Source organism: Cavia porcellus, unplaced genomic scaffold (genome assembly GCF_034190915.1).
Source record: "Cavia porcellus strain 051 isolate PalLab524CR breed Dunkin Hartley unplaced genomic scaffold, mCavPor4.1 scaffold_17, whole genome shotgun sequence".
Lineage (NCBI taxonomy): Eukaryota > Metazoa > Chordata > Mammalia > Rodentia > Caviidae > Cavia > Cavia porcellus.
In genome coordinates this window covers 20,763,716-20,780,777 of record NW_026947500.1, presented here as the reverse complement: position 1 = coordinate 20,780,777, position 17,062 = coordinate 20,763,716, and the positions used below count along the sequence as shown (strand labels likewise).

Sequence of the window (17,062 nt, the reverse complement as noted above, 5' to 3'; positions counted from 1 at the left end):
TGGCTCTCTCCGCACAGGACCCTTTGCGGCTGTCTGGAGTCCTTTGTGCAGCTTTCTTTGACACTGTGCCCTTTAAGCTCTTACTGCCATGGTTTCTGTGGTCACAGCTCCATCTCCTTGGTGCAGAGATCCTGCCAGGTTCTGCCTCAGTTTACCCTCTGTACAGTGCCGTATTTTTCTCCGTGGCTCAGGAGTCACTGTTGTCCATTGCTTGGTATCTAGAGTCTTTAAAAAACATGTATTTGGTCTTTTTAAAAAAAATCTTTCCAGAAGGAACACAAATGTGATGTTATTGTAAACCCAAATTCTGTGTACAGTCATCCAAGTATTATAATCCTCTTTCTAGTTTCCCTCACCATCCAAAAAGTTGTATTTGTAATCCCATTGAGATGTCATTGGAATCCCAGCAAGTTAATTCCAACCTACCACCTCCAGTGCAACCCACAGCAAGAGTAAAGATACCAAGACATGTTCCAAGGGGTCCTACCTCCACCTGTGAGGGTGTGTGGACAAAGGCCCTGATCCTGTGCCTCTTCCAGAATTAATCTTCTGAAGAATGGGGTGGCTCAGGTATGAATGACAGTGAGGATGGCAGGAATTTGAGCTGGCTGGCAGGTGAGAGGAAGAGATATGCACAAGGTCAATTTATATAATCTAAGGTAGCAACAGAATTGTTTTGGGAGGCTGTGGCTTTGGTTTGTGATATGTAAACTCTTGTACCCTGAGGAGTCATGGCCTCTTTACTGTGAGGCTCTTACCCAGTTGATAATCCGGAGCTGACTGGCTCTAACATTGTGCTGTGTGGGAGAGCACTATAGGAAGAAACAGGAGACTGTCTGATGGCTATAGAGATTACATACCAGCATCTCCACTAGCTTTATTTGCAATGCTTAGAGCCAATTGAGGAGAAAAGGAAATGCCATAGCCAGCTCTCTACATATCAGTATAAAAAATGTCTCCCAGTAATCAAAGTCACAGCCATTGTTCTGCATTCAAGGGAGTCACTAGAGTTGTCTCCCACACCTGTCATTCTGCCTTGCCAGCAGTTACAGGTTTTGTTTTCCTTTTAATAATTGCATTTTTTCCTCCATTTAGAATGTCCTCTGCTGTGGGGTCATGGGGCCACTTGATTTATGTTTTCAGATGTATCACCTCCCAAATGTGCCTGATCGATTTTGGCTTCTCTTATACTGTGTGTGTCTGTCAGGTCAAGAACACTGAATTTTGTGGCACTGGCGTTGCAGAAGCTATGCTACCGAACTACATCCCCAGCTTTTTCATGTATTTTTGTCTGATAGTTTCTGGTGGCAGTAGGCACCACCTCAGTGATCTTTATTTTTGGTGCTGGAGGTGAAACTCAGGGCCTGGTGTGTGTGGAGAATGCCCGCCCCCCTCCACACAGACACTGAGCTGACCTCCAACCTCTCGCTGTCTTGTTTTTACTGATTTTGCGAAATGAACTTGAGGATCAACTTGTGCTTTCTGCAAACAAAAATCTTACATAAATAAACCGAGGAAGAAAAAAAATCATGAATGAAGATGAGCCTTCTAGTATAGACAGCTAGCATGTCTTTGTTTGCTCTTTTAGGTCCCTCAAAAACTGGGGATTTGGCTCAGCAGCATAAGCAACTGCCTGGCGGGCTAAGGGTCCTGAGTTCAATGCCTGATACCAAAAGAATAAAAACTTAAAATTTCATAGCTCTCTTTCACATTATTCACCAAACTTATTTTGTTTTCCGTCTTTGTAATAAGAAAAATAGGAGTGTTTTTCCCCTCTACTTTTTTAGATTAACCTTTTGGTTTTGGTTTTGTTTGTGGTATCGAGACTTGCACTCTGGACCTTGCACCGCCAGGCAGGTATGCTGCTGAGCTATACCCCCAACCCCTAGATTAACCTTGTATGTGAGTGTGTTTTGAGGCAGGATCTCACTGTTGTAGAACAGGCTGGCCTTGAACTCTCTACTTAGCCCAAGCACCCAAGTGCTGGGATTACAGGTGTGCACCATCGCTCTCCGTGGATTGACCATTTTCCAAACAGTTAATTGATCTGTTAGGGAAAACATGAGTGTTATTTCTCTTTGTCTGTTAGGAGGTTTTGGCGGAGTAGAGAAACAAAGGAAGAAAAGGAAAAAGGCTTTTATTGCGGGGACAGGAAGACTGCAAAACAGTGCAGGGTCCCTCTGAGACAAAAAAAACCAAAAAACAAAAAACTGTGGGGTTTTTAAGTTTACAGGGGGTGGAGCTTAAAGGGGAGGGCAGAGTGACGTATTGACAGCTGATTGGGGAGACGCTAGAGTGCATGGGCAAAGCAGGAAGTTCAGTCGGACTTGGAAGAAGACCACTGAAGTCGGTATTGGAGGGACACTGGGTCCTTTTCAGATCCAGCGCCGTGCTCGGCCTCCCAGAATTCCATGAGGCACAATTTACCAGTCTCCCCCATGTCTCCCAGAGCCTGGGAGATGAGAGTGGCTGCTTGTTGTTTGGGAATTACAACAGACTGAGAGATCTGTAACTGTCTCAAAACCTCCCTTCCATTGTGGATGACTGCTGCATGGCTTTGCTTTTTGTCAAATTTTAGGGATGCTTAGGGGTTGACTGCTTTGGTATTTTCCAGTGTTTTGGTTTAATTTAGCCCCTTGTAAGTGAGGCTTAATATCCTTATTTAGCTCATCCTTACTTTTCTAATGTGTAGATCAGCACAGTGTATAAATTTCTTGGTTCAAGAATTGAATAGAAATTTGCTTGAGTAGCAGAGTTACCATTTGGAAATTTATTACAGCTTTGTGTTGCTGAAAGAGAGTAAAGACTCTGGCAAATGAGCTTCTGTACTCATCCCTGAAAAGCAGTATCATTAAATGTTCTGATGACCTAAAGTGATCCACAGATTCAATGCAGTCGATCGAAATCTTACATTTTTTGTGGAAGTGGAAAAAAAATACCTCTTAAAATTCATATGGAAACTTAAAAGACAATGAACAGGGCAAACAATTTTGTGAAAGTTGAAACTTGAAACAAAAGTCTGAGGGTTCATACTTCTGATTCAAACCACATTACAAAGCTACAGTAATCAAAACAACATTGTACTGGATGTACAGACCCAGTGTCATGGTTTATGTCCCCCAGGCCTCATGAATTTGAATTGTGCATTTGTTATTCGTTCATGGTCTAGTGCTTGGATTGATGGTGTCAGTGTTCCACCCACAAAGGGATGAAGCCAGGATGTGATGTAATGGCAGGAAGAAGGTGTGTTTTGCTCTTTGCTGGTTCGGGCTTGCTGGTTGCAGTCACCTTTCATGGTGGCCCAGCCATGCCCACCTGCCTGGGAGCCAGCTGACTGTGGACTGAAACCTCCAAAAACTGTAAGAAATAAACCTTTCGTTTCCCAACTTGGGCATCAGGTATTTTGTCTCAGTGACGAGGATAAAGTAACTAAGACACCCAGGGTAGAACAGAGAGCCAGAAATAAACCCTTACATTTGGCCACATGATCTGTGGCAATAGGATAATGAGAAACGTTGGTGTCTACATACAAAAGACTGAAGTTGGACTTTATAAAGATGTGAACAGATGTTTTCCTAAAGAATAAAACAAATGACCAACAAGCATATGAAAAGATGCTCAACATTGCTAATCATTTGGGAAATGCAAATTAAACCACCTTCTGCTAGGGTAACTACTGCCCAAAACCAAAACCAAACCCAGGATACAGTGATGGTGACAGTAAGGAGAGAAAGGAACCCTTGAAGCTCTTGGTGGGACTTTATTGTAATCACCATTGGAAATCAATAGTATGGAAGTTCTTAAAAAAATTAAAGGTAGAATTACTTTGTGTGATCTTCCTGCCTCAGCCTCCCAAGTAGCTAGGGTTACCAGAATGTGTGGCCACAAGTGGTTGTGATTGCATTTTAAACAATCAAGGGTGCCTGGCAAATACAAGAGTTGCTTTTAGAAACTGAACAAAGCATTTGAGATTAGAATTGCTTTTGAAATCCACCCTTCTATCCTCCCCAAAAGGAAATTTCAGGTGTGGTTAGTCCTAAGCAGAATTCCTGGATGTTCAGTTATTTTGAGTCAAGGCCTTGTGTAGTCCAGGCTGGCCTCAAACTCACAGCGATCCTGCCTCAGCCTCCTAAGTGCTGGGGTTACAGGTGTGCACCATTGTCCTTGGCTGCCTCTTTCATTTTTATTTTGAAACAGGATCGTGCTAAATTTCTCAAGCTGTGTTTGAACTTGCAAACTTCCTACCTCAGCCTGTTGAATGCTGGGATTATGCACATGCACCACTCCACCTGGCTTGTATAAAAGTCCTTTTGTTAGACTTTTTTTTTTTTTTTTTTTTTGGTACTGGAGATGGAACTCACAGCCTTACACTTGCCAGGCAGGCACTTATGCTACTGAGCTAATTCCCTGGCGGACATACCTTGTAATTTCTCTTAGGTCTGTACTTAAGGGCAAAAGAGATGGGCCCTAGGGAAAATATTTGTGATAGTTTTTTTTTAATGCTAAATTTAGTCTGGCATGGTGGTGCACACCTGTGATCCCAGCACTCTGGATACTGAGGCAGGAGGATCGAGACGAGCCTGCGCTACAAAGTGAGCTCAAGGCCAGCCTGAACTGCATAGAGAGAACCTGTCTCAAAAAGACAAAAAGAAGCCAAACTTAGGCCTGGTGATGCACCTCTGTAAACCTAGCACTCCAGAAGCTGAGACAGAACGATTGCCACATGTTCAAGGTTGGTGTGGGATAACTAGTGAGCTCACAGCCAGCCTGAACTACATAGTAAGACCTTGTCTCAGAAACAAAACACAAAAAGTAAACACTAAGCTCTCCAGTGTCTTTTAAAAGTTGTATTTCTATTTTTAATGGACACAGTCATTGTGCAGATTTACAAGGCATAGGGCGACATTTTAGTACAGCTGTCAAATGTGTGATGATTAGACGGTGTAATTGCCTTAGCTGTCATCTCAGACATTCCTCACTTTTTATGATGAGAACATTCAACATCGTCTGTTAGCTACTTTAAAACAGCAGTTCGTTGCCAATCATGGTGAGTCTGCTGTGCTATAAAATGTTATAAGTTATTCTTTGCATGGAACTACAGCCTGTGCCCTTTAACCATTCTGTATTCATGAACTGTCAACGACACCCTTCGTAGGCTTCAGTAGCCTTTCTTCTGTTGTCTGTCCTTTGAGATCAATTTTCTGTGCCAGACTTATGGAGCATTTCATTCAGGTTGCTGCAAATGACAGGGTGTCGGTTCATGGCTGAGTAATATTCCATCACACGTACATACAACATTTGTTCTGTCCATTCCCTCAGGGCTGGAAGCACAGGAGGAGTCCCTGTCTTGGCTGTTGTTTATGTTTTCTTCGGATATGGACCGAGAGTGGGGTTACTGGGTCATGTGGTAATTCAATTGCTACATTTTGTTTGTGTGGGAGTATTAGGATTGAACCCAGGGTCTTTGCACTGAGCAATATGTCTCTATATAACTGTATGTATATGTATATCGATGTATCTATAGGTATCTATAGAGATAATTCCAGCCCATTTTATTTTTTATTTTCTAAATTCCCCAGACTGGTTGCAGATTGCAAGCACAGTCACATTTCCATATCCCACAGGTCCATTTCCCGTGTTTTGAGGAACTTCCTGGCTGTTTTCTCATGCAGCAGTGCTTGAGTCCACCTTTTTGAATCTGATTGCCCTCTTCCACCCCCCTTCATAACGTAAGAGGGTTCTGGTTACCACAGTCTCCTCCAACAATGGGCCTTGGCATTCTGATGTTAGCCCCTTCAGGGGGTGTGGAGTGCTGTTTTACTGTGTGGGTTTAATTTGCATATCTTTTTCTCTTGTACTTGTAGGCCATACTCTCTTTTTCCTCTCTCTCTTTTTGAGGTGGGGTCTCCTATGCAGTTCTGGCTGGTCCCAAGCTCACTTTGTCATCCAGGATGATCTCAAACTTGCAATGATCCTCTGGCCTCAGCCTCCTGAGTGCTGGAATTACAGGCCATTTCTCTTACCTTCTTTAGTGAAATATCTTCAAGTCTTTTGTCCTGGTTTCAGTTTTTTAAAAATTTAACACATATTACTCCATGTCATGAGTGTGTGCAGTGGAGACCACTATAGTTAAACTGGAATGATAATACTTCATAAATCTCCCTGATTTTTTTCTGAAGGAAAATTACTTATTAATGTGACTGGTGGCACCGAGTTGTGATGTGTCCCAAAGACTGCAGAGCCTTGAAGTCTTGCCAGATATAAAGAGTTATGAACAAGAGCTGGCCTCTGATAAGGTCTACATATGCACGATGCTCATTAACTGCGCTGCTCAGTACCCAGAAGTGAGACATGGACCTCTCACTTCCCCCTTTGAAATGCTTATTTAGCCAGAATAAACGAGAATGATCAAAGTTCATGGCTTGGGATCCCAGAATACTACCTGTCTGCGGGAAGCGGCTGCTTGCTTTCTTCTCTGGGACTTCCTGTGCAGGGTGAGTGTCCTAACTGGGCCCAGATGTTTTGGGATGTGTTAGTGACACCATATCCCACATCACTCTTGGTGACATCCTGATGCATAGTGGCCTGACTTGTTGATAGAAAACTGTACCCTCCAAAAGCACTTTTGAGGCAGGTGGGGTTTCAGTGCACCCCACAACCTCACTGCCAGGCGGCCATGCGAGCCTGTCTTATCTCAGGAAGCCTGCTTTCACACAGCTGGCATGTATTTCATAGTTTTTAGCAACCCAGTTACAAACCCCATACTGCCTTGTCCTGTAGCCTAAGCTGTCTTGTCCTCTTTACAGGAAAAGCTCATTGAGGCAGAAGCTGTTTCGGGTACAGGAAGCCCTTTAGTCTCCATGGTTGGCAGCAGGGCACCAGGAAGCCTCAGGGTCAGTGGCTGGATGTCAAGGGGGCCAGGTTAGTTGATCAGGTTTAGGTCTCCAACACTCGCTAAGTAAAGAGCTTTAGATTATGTGTTTTTTGGATTTGAAACTGGGCCCTGTGTTTTCTGGGCTTCAACTTCAAGGCTCAAGTGATCCTGCTGCCTCAGCCTTCTTTATAGCTGGGATTACAGGTGTCACAACACTGAGGAAGAGGTAATGATTTAAAAGTGTAGAGCATTTGTATTTTGACAATCGACAGTATATTGGCCACCACAGATGTCAGTGAAGCCTCATCTGTAACAGTCATTATGTTCACCAACAAGCCACCGATTTTACCAATAAAGCTTTTTTTTTTTCAGTTGGGTGTGCTGGTGCATGCTTGTAACACTGGCACTCAGGAAGCTGAGACAGGAGGATTGCCAAGAGTTCAAGGCAAGCCTGAATTACAAAGTGAGATCTTTCCTTAAAAAACAAACTAAAAACTTTGACATTCAGTATTTTTTGTTGTTGCTTTTTTCTGGTTTTGTTTGTTTTTTTGAGACAGTCTCACACCGTGTAGTTCAGGCCGACCCTGAGTTTACTATGTAGCCCAGGCTGGCCGCAAACTCCCAGTGATCTTTGCTTCAGCTTCCCAAGTCCTGGGATTGCAGGCATACATTACCATTCCCAGCTCCAGCATTCAGTACTTCAATAAAACTTTCAGAGGCGTGACAGAGAAGCTGCCAAGTCCCTTCTACAGTGGGACTTCCTGCTTATTAAAGGTACCAATTACAGCATCTGTCCCCGATCTACCCAACTGTACTTTTTCTTTTCTTCCCATAATGCTGGGGATCAAATTCAGGGCCTTGTGCATACAAGGCAAGAGCTCTACCAATGAGCCACATCCCCAGCCCTATACCCAACTTTATCAACCCCTCCCCCTTTTTTTGCAGTGTTTATAGTGTTTGCATCTTGTGTCCACGTACTTTGTGTGTGGGTGTTAAACCAAGGGTCTGCTGTTGCCTCCCAGCTACACACCCAGCCCTCTGTGTCTGAGTCTTAAATTCTGTGAGTTAGGATGAGCTGTGTACCACTCCTATCATAGTAGCCCTGGAAAGTAATAAAAAGGTTTTCATGCTCATGATGCGTCTCCATCACTACTTACATAAAAGCTGCTGCTCTGGAAAGCCAGGCTGGTGGGAAATACATACACACTCATTACTCTTACATGTATATGAGTGTAACATAACAGCAATTTTGTTTTCATATTTGTTTTGAGACAGGGTCTCACTGTGTAGTCCAGACTGGCCTTGAGCTTACTGTTGTAGCCAAGGTTGGCCTTGAACTCAATCCTACACCCTTGGGAGGCTAAACGCACTTGGGATCACAGGTGTGGGCCACCCCAGCCAGTGCTAAATGAAGAGTTACTTGTTTTATGAGACATACATATTTTATGAGATATACATGTAATCATGTATATTGACCAGGTGTGCAGCTCCAGGGACAGTTTGTAAGTCTTCTGGTCCTCTCTTGCCTACCAATTTCTCAGAGCACACACTGCTCTGATTTCATTGCTGGAAGTCTTTAGAAACTCTGTCAGTAAAATCACACTACAGTATGATTCCATCTTTTTTTTTTTTTTTTTTTTGTCTTTTTCCTTTTTATTGGTACCGGGGATCGAACCCATGACTGCCTACTTGCAAGGCAGGCGTTTATGCCACTGAACTAAATCCCCAGCCCCTCTGATTCCAGCTTTAACCAAAACTCTGTGTGGTGCATCCCGATACTATGTGTGGTCCCGAGTGCTTGTTTTCCTGGCTTTGTAATAAATAGATCCTGGAATGAAAGCATCTCAGGTTTTCATTTTGCTCTGGAAATCTGCATTGGGTTCATCCCGATACTGTGTGTGGTCCCGAGTGCTTGTTTTCCTGGCTTTGTAATAAATAGATCCTGGAATGAAAGCATCTCAGGTTTTCATTTTGCTCTGGAAATATGCATTGCTTTGTTTTTTGTTGTTAGAAATCAGGATTCTGTGAACATTTCTGTACCTTTCTTGGTGTATATGTGTGTGAATGTGTTGTATATGAACCTGGCAGTGAAATTAATAAGTCATAAGATGTGTGACATTTGTTTTAAAAAGAAACAGTGAATTCTCTAAAATAATGTACCAGCAGCTAGAATAATCATTTCCCCAGGTGCTGATTGTCCATTAAATGGTCTTAAAAGTATGGGAAGAACTGCTCCTGTCCTTAACAGTTGTAGTGTAAAGATAACACAGTAGACACAAACAAAATCTTTAAAATCTCCCTTTCCAAATCATTTATAAATTATTGAGAAATACCAGTGAGTAGGGAGGGAGCAGAAACTTTGGGTCGTTAAGGGGGTGGCCAGGCTGGCTCCCCCAGATGGGGCTCTTCTCATCTTCTCCTTTGGTCCTTGACCAGTCCCTTAGGAAACAAAGTAAGGGTACATAAGCAGATAAAGGTGGAAACACCTGGCTGTGTTTCCGTTTGCACATTTCAAGCTGCAAGCAAGTGGAATTGACTTTTGCAAGCAGCCAGTGACTGTCCTGTCTGCCAGCATCAAGGGTGAGTGAGTGACTGCCTTGCCCTGGAGCCTGTCGGCCCTCCTCTGTGGTACAGCAGCCCCACCACCTGAATGGTGTAGGAGGCTGCTGTTTGAGTTTCTGGCACGCAAAAACTTTTTGTGCCCTGGGAAGTCATTGTCTCTTACCTGTGACTTGAACCAAGTTGATTTTGCTAGAGGGAGCTATGTGGCTCTGCCATCCCGCTGGACTCAACCCTTTACAGGGAACACATGCAAGGAGAGAAGACAGGAAACTGTCACCGGCTTCAAGGATTACACGTCAGTACCTCAGCCATCCCCCTCTGGACACACCAGTACAGGGAGACAGGGTTTGGCTTAACTAATGCTGAAGCAATTGTTCTGTATTCAAGTGGAGCCGCCCTGGTTGTGTCCTGTGCTTAGGAAGTTGAGCTTCAGGTTTGGACTCTGGAAGGAAAATATCTTCCCACATCTGACTCACTGTTTTCCTAGTTTAAAATTCAGGGTTTTTTTGTTTTGTTTTGTTTTGTTTTGTTTTGTTTTGTTTTTTAACACTCTGGGGCAGTAGTAGTTGACCTGGCTTTCACAATGGACCAGTGCTTGACACACTGGCCTGGCTCTCCTACCACACACCCTCTCACAAAACCAAGTAGGCATCGAGGGGCCTGCATGGTGCTGCCTAACATAGTTCTCATGGATCCTCTAAGCCGAGGAAGCAGTCAGCGGGGCCCTCGGGGCTGCTGTGTGCCAGGCGCGTGTCTCACCCGATCAAGGTGCTGCTTTGCCTACAAAGAGCAGAAAATCGTGGTGAAGGTGTTGATGGCACGAGCACAGAGTCAGAGGCTGGGTAAAAGATGATGCTCTCTGAGTAATAAAAGATGGGAAGGGGACGCTCTGGAAGGGCTGTGGGGTGGCTCAAGAGTAGAGACCCATCGCTTCCTAGCACCATCACAGACCATAGTGAACAAAGCCTAGAATGTTGGGAAACCTGAAGTTACCAGCCACTGCTCAGCTGAAGCATATGCAAGGCGGGTATTTGCTAGGTTGCCTCACATGGCGCTTTGTAACCTTGGTGAAAAACTAGCTTTGGGAAAAATGGTTAGGGTGCAGGTTTATTTTCAAAATGTTATTTTGAATAGGTCATACATGGTAAAGAATTCAGAAGCTATGAAAGGGCACACATCTCTCTTGCTCAGGTTCTCTTGGAAGATCTCGAACACTAGTTTCCTGTATTCCAGACAGTTTTCCTGTTAAGGTGACGCTGCTGCCTACCAGCCTCTTGTGTCTCTGCAGAGACTTGTGATACAATCGCATGTGCAGCCCGTCCTATATGTGTACGTTTTATTTTTATTTTTTGTCTTTTTGAGACAGGGTCTCACTGTGTGGTTCAGGCTGGCCTTGAGCTCACTAATGTAGCCCAGGCTGATCTTGAACTTTCAACGATCCTCCTGCCTCAGCCTCCAGAGTGCTGGACTTACAGGTGTGTGCCACCACATGTGGCTATGTGTATGTTTTAAATCCATGCGTGTAAATGGTGGTACAACTCAGTGTGTTTCTGGAGTCTTGAGTTTTGTCAGGATAGGGGGAAAACAGCTCATTGTTCCAATAAATGTGCATTTATTATTTTTACAGTAACATAGAATTGAATTTGGGCATCTTCTTGGGATGAATTTAAAATACTTCCCGTTTATCTTCTGCCTGGACACAAAAGGCATTTAAAATGTGTATCAATTGAGCAGCCGATTGTCTGCAACTTGGATTGTCTGTCAATTGGAAACTCCCCAGGGGCGGTACTAAGAAAGTATTAGTTGGTTTTTGTCGTTGTTTTTTAGCATCTGAAGTCGGGAACTGGGGAGTAAGGCCCAGGGGGTGCGGCTGTCATTCTGTGGGAACGCGGGCCCTGTGCCCAGAGCGTCATCCCGGGTGCAGAGCTGCTGCTGCTGTGCTCTTACTTTCAGGAAAAGTCTCAGGAAAAAGCGTGGACTATCCAAGTGAATGCTTCTATGGAAACTGCGGAGGGGATGGAGAGGGAAGTCGTCCCAGCGGGGTGTTAGATGTACTTGCAGTTACTATGCTGTCAATCTTACTTCTTTGTTTTGGTACCGGGAATGTAACTCAGGACCTTGTACTTGCCAGGCAGGTGCTGTGCCACTGAGCTGTATCCCGGCGCTCTGCTATCCAGCTTGACTTCCTCGTTCGAGGGATGGCAGCGGAAAGTGTGACCATGACGTGGGCCCGTGGGTGTGGAGGGCGCTCGCTGGCGGCGAGGGCCAGCTTGGTCTGCGCTGTGCCTTACACCCGCCCCATCGCGCGTGACCACGACGCCCTTTTGGGGAGGCCCGCGGCTCCTGGCCGCCTACCCGTGGGGACTTGCAGATTGCAGGGAGCAGCAGACAGGCGGGGGCGATCCCCTCTCCGGCGTCTGTGCTCAGGGTGTGGCGCTGCTCGCCCTGGCGGTCCGGGATGCGCCGGGGTCCCCAGCCGGGGCCGCATGGGGGTGCGCGAGTAACCGAGGTGATCCCGGGTGAGTGCGGCCTCCCCCGGGAGGAGGAGGAGGAGGAGGAGGAGGAGGAGGAGGAGGAGGGAGGAGCCTGGCACCCCCTCTCTGATGACCCACACCCCGGGGAACCCCGAGGTGGGGAGCGCACGCGGGGCCCTGCAGCCTGACCTGGTAGGAGCGGCGCGCTCTGGGGAGGGGGTGCTGCCCCAGGATCAATGTGTCTGCGAGATGCACAGGAAACTCGAGTTAAACAGAAACTGGGGATTCTCGGAACAGTTGGGAAAACATATGGTTTGGTTTGTTGTGTTTTGTGGCTGCAAACTAATTTTGAAGCAGTTTTGAAAGCATTCTTAAAAAAAGAAACAAACAACTTCATCAGGAAGCTGGCCGGAAGGTGAATGGCTCACAGCATCAAACAGACTGCGCTTTACTGAAACTTCTTAGTACAGGGGAGCTCGCATTTTGTGATGAGAGGCTGCCCCAGAAACCTAGTCCCGTGCGGGGCGTGGTGGCCCGCGTCTTGAGGGGGGTGTTGATCGCTGTCAGCTCCAGGCTGGTCCGGGCTGTGTAGCAAGTTCTGCGCAGGCTGAGCTGCTCAGGGAGACGCTGTCTTCAAAAACAAACAAACAAAAATATCAAACCATGTCACTACGTGAAATGTCACCTGCCACGATAAAACTTAACTGCTCAAGGCAATTTCTCCTGTTAAAACACTGCTTATTCTCCGCGGAAAGAGTCCGAATATTTTGAAATTGTCTGTTGTCGTGCCTAGGGTTTGAAAGTTGGTGGAAAAAAAATAAAACTTTGCTTGATGTGAAGAGTTGGTCACGTCATGCTGTAGGAAACTTGTTAAATTAATAACTTAAGGAAGGAACATTGCCGTTTTTCCATTTCAGATCGCCTTTGTTTTGCCATTCTCTACAGCAGACCAAAGAGTGCGTCAAATGAACATTATTTCAGCATAGATAATGAACTTGAGTATGAGAAGTAAGTACTGCTTTTTAAAGACTTGTAAAGATACTTTTACAAATAGGGTAGCTTTGGGAAATTATAAATCGGTTGGTTGATTGGTTGCTTGCTTACTTATTGAAGGAATTTTCTAAAAGCTGTGGTAATAAAATAGATTGGAGATGTGGGGTGAAAATAAACCAACTTTCCTACTTTTTTGTTGCTGTGGGGAGGTGTTGAACAAAGGGCCTCTAGCCTAGGAGTCCAGGGCTCTCCACTGAGCGACATCCCTAACCCTTCTTTTTTGGGGGTGTACCAAGAATCAAATTTGCCCTTGCCAGGCAGGTGCTTATGCCACTGAATTAAATCCCTGGCTCCCTAACCCTTCTTAAATTGTATTTTCAGACAGGTACTAGGTTGCAGGTACCTAGGCCTCAAATTTAGCCTCCTCCCACCCTGGCCTCTCCAGTACCTGGAATTATAGATGTGTATGCACACCCGGGAGCACTTGACTATTTTAAAAGTTCAGATTTTATATTCAGTGGTTTACACTGCAATGTGCTATAAACATGGAGTAAGTAAACTAGAGGCATTGCCAGTGAACAATCTGTGGAGGATCAGATTTCTTAATTTGAAAGCTATTTTCATGTTAGTTGAGGTTAGGTTTAGGGTGTATCCCTTGGTGCATTTTTGGGTTTTTTTTGTTTTCCCATGGTGCTGGGGATTGAAAGCCAAACAAGAGCCCTGGCCCATCCAGTGCTTGTAGAAATAGTGTGGGTACTAGAATATTTGTTGTACTAAGACAGTACCGTTGAACTATGTGACCCCAGTTAATTAGGTTTGGTGAATGCTTTCTTGTCATTTATTTAATTTCATAGACCAAAAAAAGGGCATGAATGTCTGGAATATAGATATTTCTATTTTTTTATTTTAAAGCTTCTACGCAGATTTTGGACCGCTCAACCTGGCAATGGTTTACAGATATTGTTGCAAGATAAATAAGAAACTAAAGGTAAAGTCTTTTTTACCTAAGATTTGGCTTTAGTAATTATTGTTAGTTCAATTTGGGGGTGAAAAGGAAGGAAGACCTATCTTTTTTTATAAAAGGTTACTTAAACAGTCTTTGAACAATAGTTTCTTGCTGAAAATGACTTTTTTAGGGTATGTTGAAAATAATGGAAGTCTGGTTTGTTGTTTTTTTTTTTTTACTTCAGTGATGTTTAGGACCTGTGTGTGTTACAAAGTAGTGTGTGTATTTTTGTTCTTCTTGTTGTTTTTGAGACAGAGTCTCACTATGCAATTCAGGCTACCCTTGAGGTCACTCTGTATCCCAGGTTGGTCTAGACTCCTAACAATCCTGCTTCAGCCTTCCAGGTGCCGGGATTACAGGTGTGCACCCCACACCTGGCCACGTGTATTTGTTTTCTAGAGTTTTGATGTTATCTGACTGTGGGTGGGTTAGTAATGTTTAAATACTTGAAAAGTCAGAGTGGAGACTGGTTGGTTCAGCAAATACCACACTGTCTGACTGAATGGAAGTAAAACTAAATGAGAAAGTTTCCCCTACTGTATGCCTTGCTCATTCTGCCTGTTTGTGATAGGGCAGGGCCCACCAGCTGTAGAGGAGGACTAGCCCCTCTTCCACCTCCCCTGAGATTCCCTCAGCACTGTCACCCTTAACTTTAACCCCTTATATCTATGATCAGGGAGCAAGAAAGCACCATCAGCATATTCCTAAAAGCTGTTATCCCTGCAAGTTAGAAAAGTACATTTTTGTTGGTCTGAAGTGACCCCATGATCTTGATTTTTTTTTTTCTTTTAAGTTTTGACTTACTGGTCAAGCACAGGAAAAATGTTTTGCACACTAGTCCCTGGCATGCCCAGGTAAATCGTTATGAACTGTGGAGGAGGAAGTAACTGCATTTGGGAGCAGGTGCTTTTAAAAACAAAATATATTTAGTGCGTCACCTACCAGACCACTACCCAAAGAAATGAAATTCATTTTTATTTAGAATTTCTAAATTTACCTTAATGAAAACTTTTTGAGTAAAAGAGATTTTCCCCCCTTGCTCAGCAAACCATATTCATCAAACCACAAATTTATACAGAGGTGGAGCTTTTTCCTTCTTCCAAAGTAAAATTCGAAGAGTGGCAGATCAGTGCCCACCCACTTTTCCATTTGTTAGCAGCAGCTGCTGGTTTTATTCCCACAGGATGGTAAGCCGAAAATACATCTTGTATGACCTGTTTCTTTTGTTTTAAAGTTGAGAGCCCCACCCCCACCTCTGCTCCAATCCGTGGACTTTGACCTTTTGGGTCAGCAGTACTCTCTTTAATAATTTACTAGAACAACTTTAATGTCCATCCTGAGTAAAGCATGTCTGCCTATCTAGACCTTTCTTTCCTCCTCCCTCACTCTGTCCTCCCTCCCTCCTTCATTCTGAAGTGCTAGGGGTTAAAGCCAGGGCCTTCCTGCTGAGCTACACTCCTAACCCTTCTTTGTTATTATTTTGAGACAGGGTCTCACTAAGTCACCCAGTTGCCCAGGCTGGGTTCCAACTTTGAGTCCTGTCCCATCTTCTCACAGCACTGGGATTACAGATTTGTACTCTCACCCTGGGTACATCTGCGTTTTAATGTTGTGTTTTTGGAGTAGACAATCTACAAAGCAATCAGGAAAGAAAAGGTTTCTCCAAACTCTGTTTTCAGCCTCTTATGTCACCTGCCAGCAGCAGAGGCAGTTGTGGGTTTCTTCTGTCCTGTCATAGGCTCGAGCCACCCACCCTTCCTTTCCCCATCACCAAATTTAGATGTCAAAGATGAGGCTGACAGTTTGCAGGAGAGCTCTGTGGGGGGCTGGCATCCCGAGGGCGGGTGGTCAACCTGTGAACTCACAGCTGTGGCTTCCACAGACCCTCCGCACCTCTTGGAAATGACCCAGGCACCTATCTTTCAAGATGTATTATCCTTTGAGCTGGGCATGGTGGCATACGCCTGTAATCCCAGCTCTTAGGAGGCTGAGGCAAGAGGATCATTACCAGTTCCAGACCAGCCTGGGCTACAAAGTCAGCCTGAACTGCACAATGAGACCCTGTTTAAAAAAGAAAAGGATATACCTGTTCAGATCACATTCCCTTCTCCCCCTTGCATTTATGTGCATTCTAATTTCAAAATGTCTTCGCGGGAAGGTACCTGGTATTTTGGGGTATCAACATTGCTCTTTTCAAAGCTCTTGTGAACGTGAATGCTTATTTATTGTGAGGTAATACTAACAACTCTTTATTTTTATGCAGTCCATTACAATGATGAGGAAGAAAATTATTCATTTTACTGGCTGCGATCAACGAAAACAAGCCAATGCTGCTTTCCTTATTGGATGCTACATGGTGAGTGTGGTGCGCTCCCCTCTGATCCCGGGAGCACAGCTGTGGCAGGAGAGGATGGGTTCCATTCCTCGGGTTCCTGTTAGGTCATTGGAAGTACGCTTTGGGACAGCCACTGTCTACACAGGACTGAAGGATCTCTCTTTTTTCTTTCTAAATTTTTTCCCACTTTTTATTAATACTCTTTCATGCATAATGATCACATTCATCATAGAGGATTTGTAGCTCTAGATACTACATCTTAATTCTTGAAGAATTTCATTTATTGGTTAAGTCATATTGAAAGGCCTTTGGTGGTTTTTTGTTTGTTTGTTTGCTTCTTACGTGGTGCTGGGGGTTGAATGCACCCACTAAACTATACTGCCTCAGCCCCTGACTTCCTTTTTATGGTTAAATTTTATGTTGCAACGAAGTGATCCCAAAGGGCCTGGGGGATATAGCTCAGTGGCATAACCAGCTGCCTGGCAAGCCTAAGGTCCTGAGTTCGATTGATTGCCAGTACCAAAAAAGAAAAAAAGAGGGTGACCCAGGAAGAGCCCCCTGCAGCTGTTGTTTTTCGAGTTGACCACTGCACTTAGAGCAGGAGACCCCTGTGGGCGGAGGAAGCCTCTCCTCTCATCTTCTTCGTCCATTATCTGGGATGTTTGTAACATTCCCATCCCACTGGAAGTGCGACAGTTATTCATTCATCTAGATTTGAAGTAAGAATAATAGTAAAAATTAAAAAGATTAGTTTTGGAGGTTTTTAGCCAAGTTTTTTCTCCCCTTTAACTTGCTGCCTGGCTATGTCATGCTGCTCC

General features: G+C 44.5%; 1 protein-coding gene across 7 annotated transcripts in view; it reads left to right on the top strand.

Annotated features, from left to right (window-relative positions):
* The window catches only part of Cdc14b (cell division cycle 14B), a 76,742-nt gene that overhangs the window by 21,368 nt on the left and 38,312 nt on the right, over positions 1–17,062 (top strand). For 6 of the 7 annotated variants that reach the window (XR_010040064.1, XM_063227373.1, XM_063227371.1 and 3 more), the window contains exons 2-4: positions 12,828–12,918; positions 13,816–13,891; positions 16,173–16,265. Coding sequence is in view for 6 of the 7 variants with exons in the window: in XM_063227373.1 (XP_063083443.1) it covers positions 12,828–12,918; positions 13,816–13,891; positions 16,173–16,265 (260 nt within the window). In the remaining variant the exon portion in view is untranslated. Of the gene's footprint in view, positions 1–10,603; positions 11,956–12,827; positions 12,919–13,815; positions 13,892–16,172; positions 16,266–17,062 lie in introns of those variants that run through there. The other variant, XM_013150679.3, reaches the window with a different exon arrangement.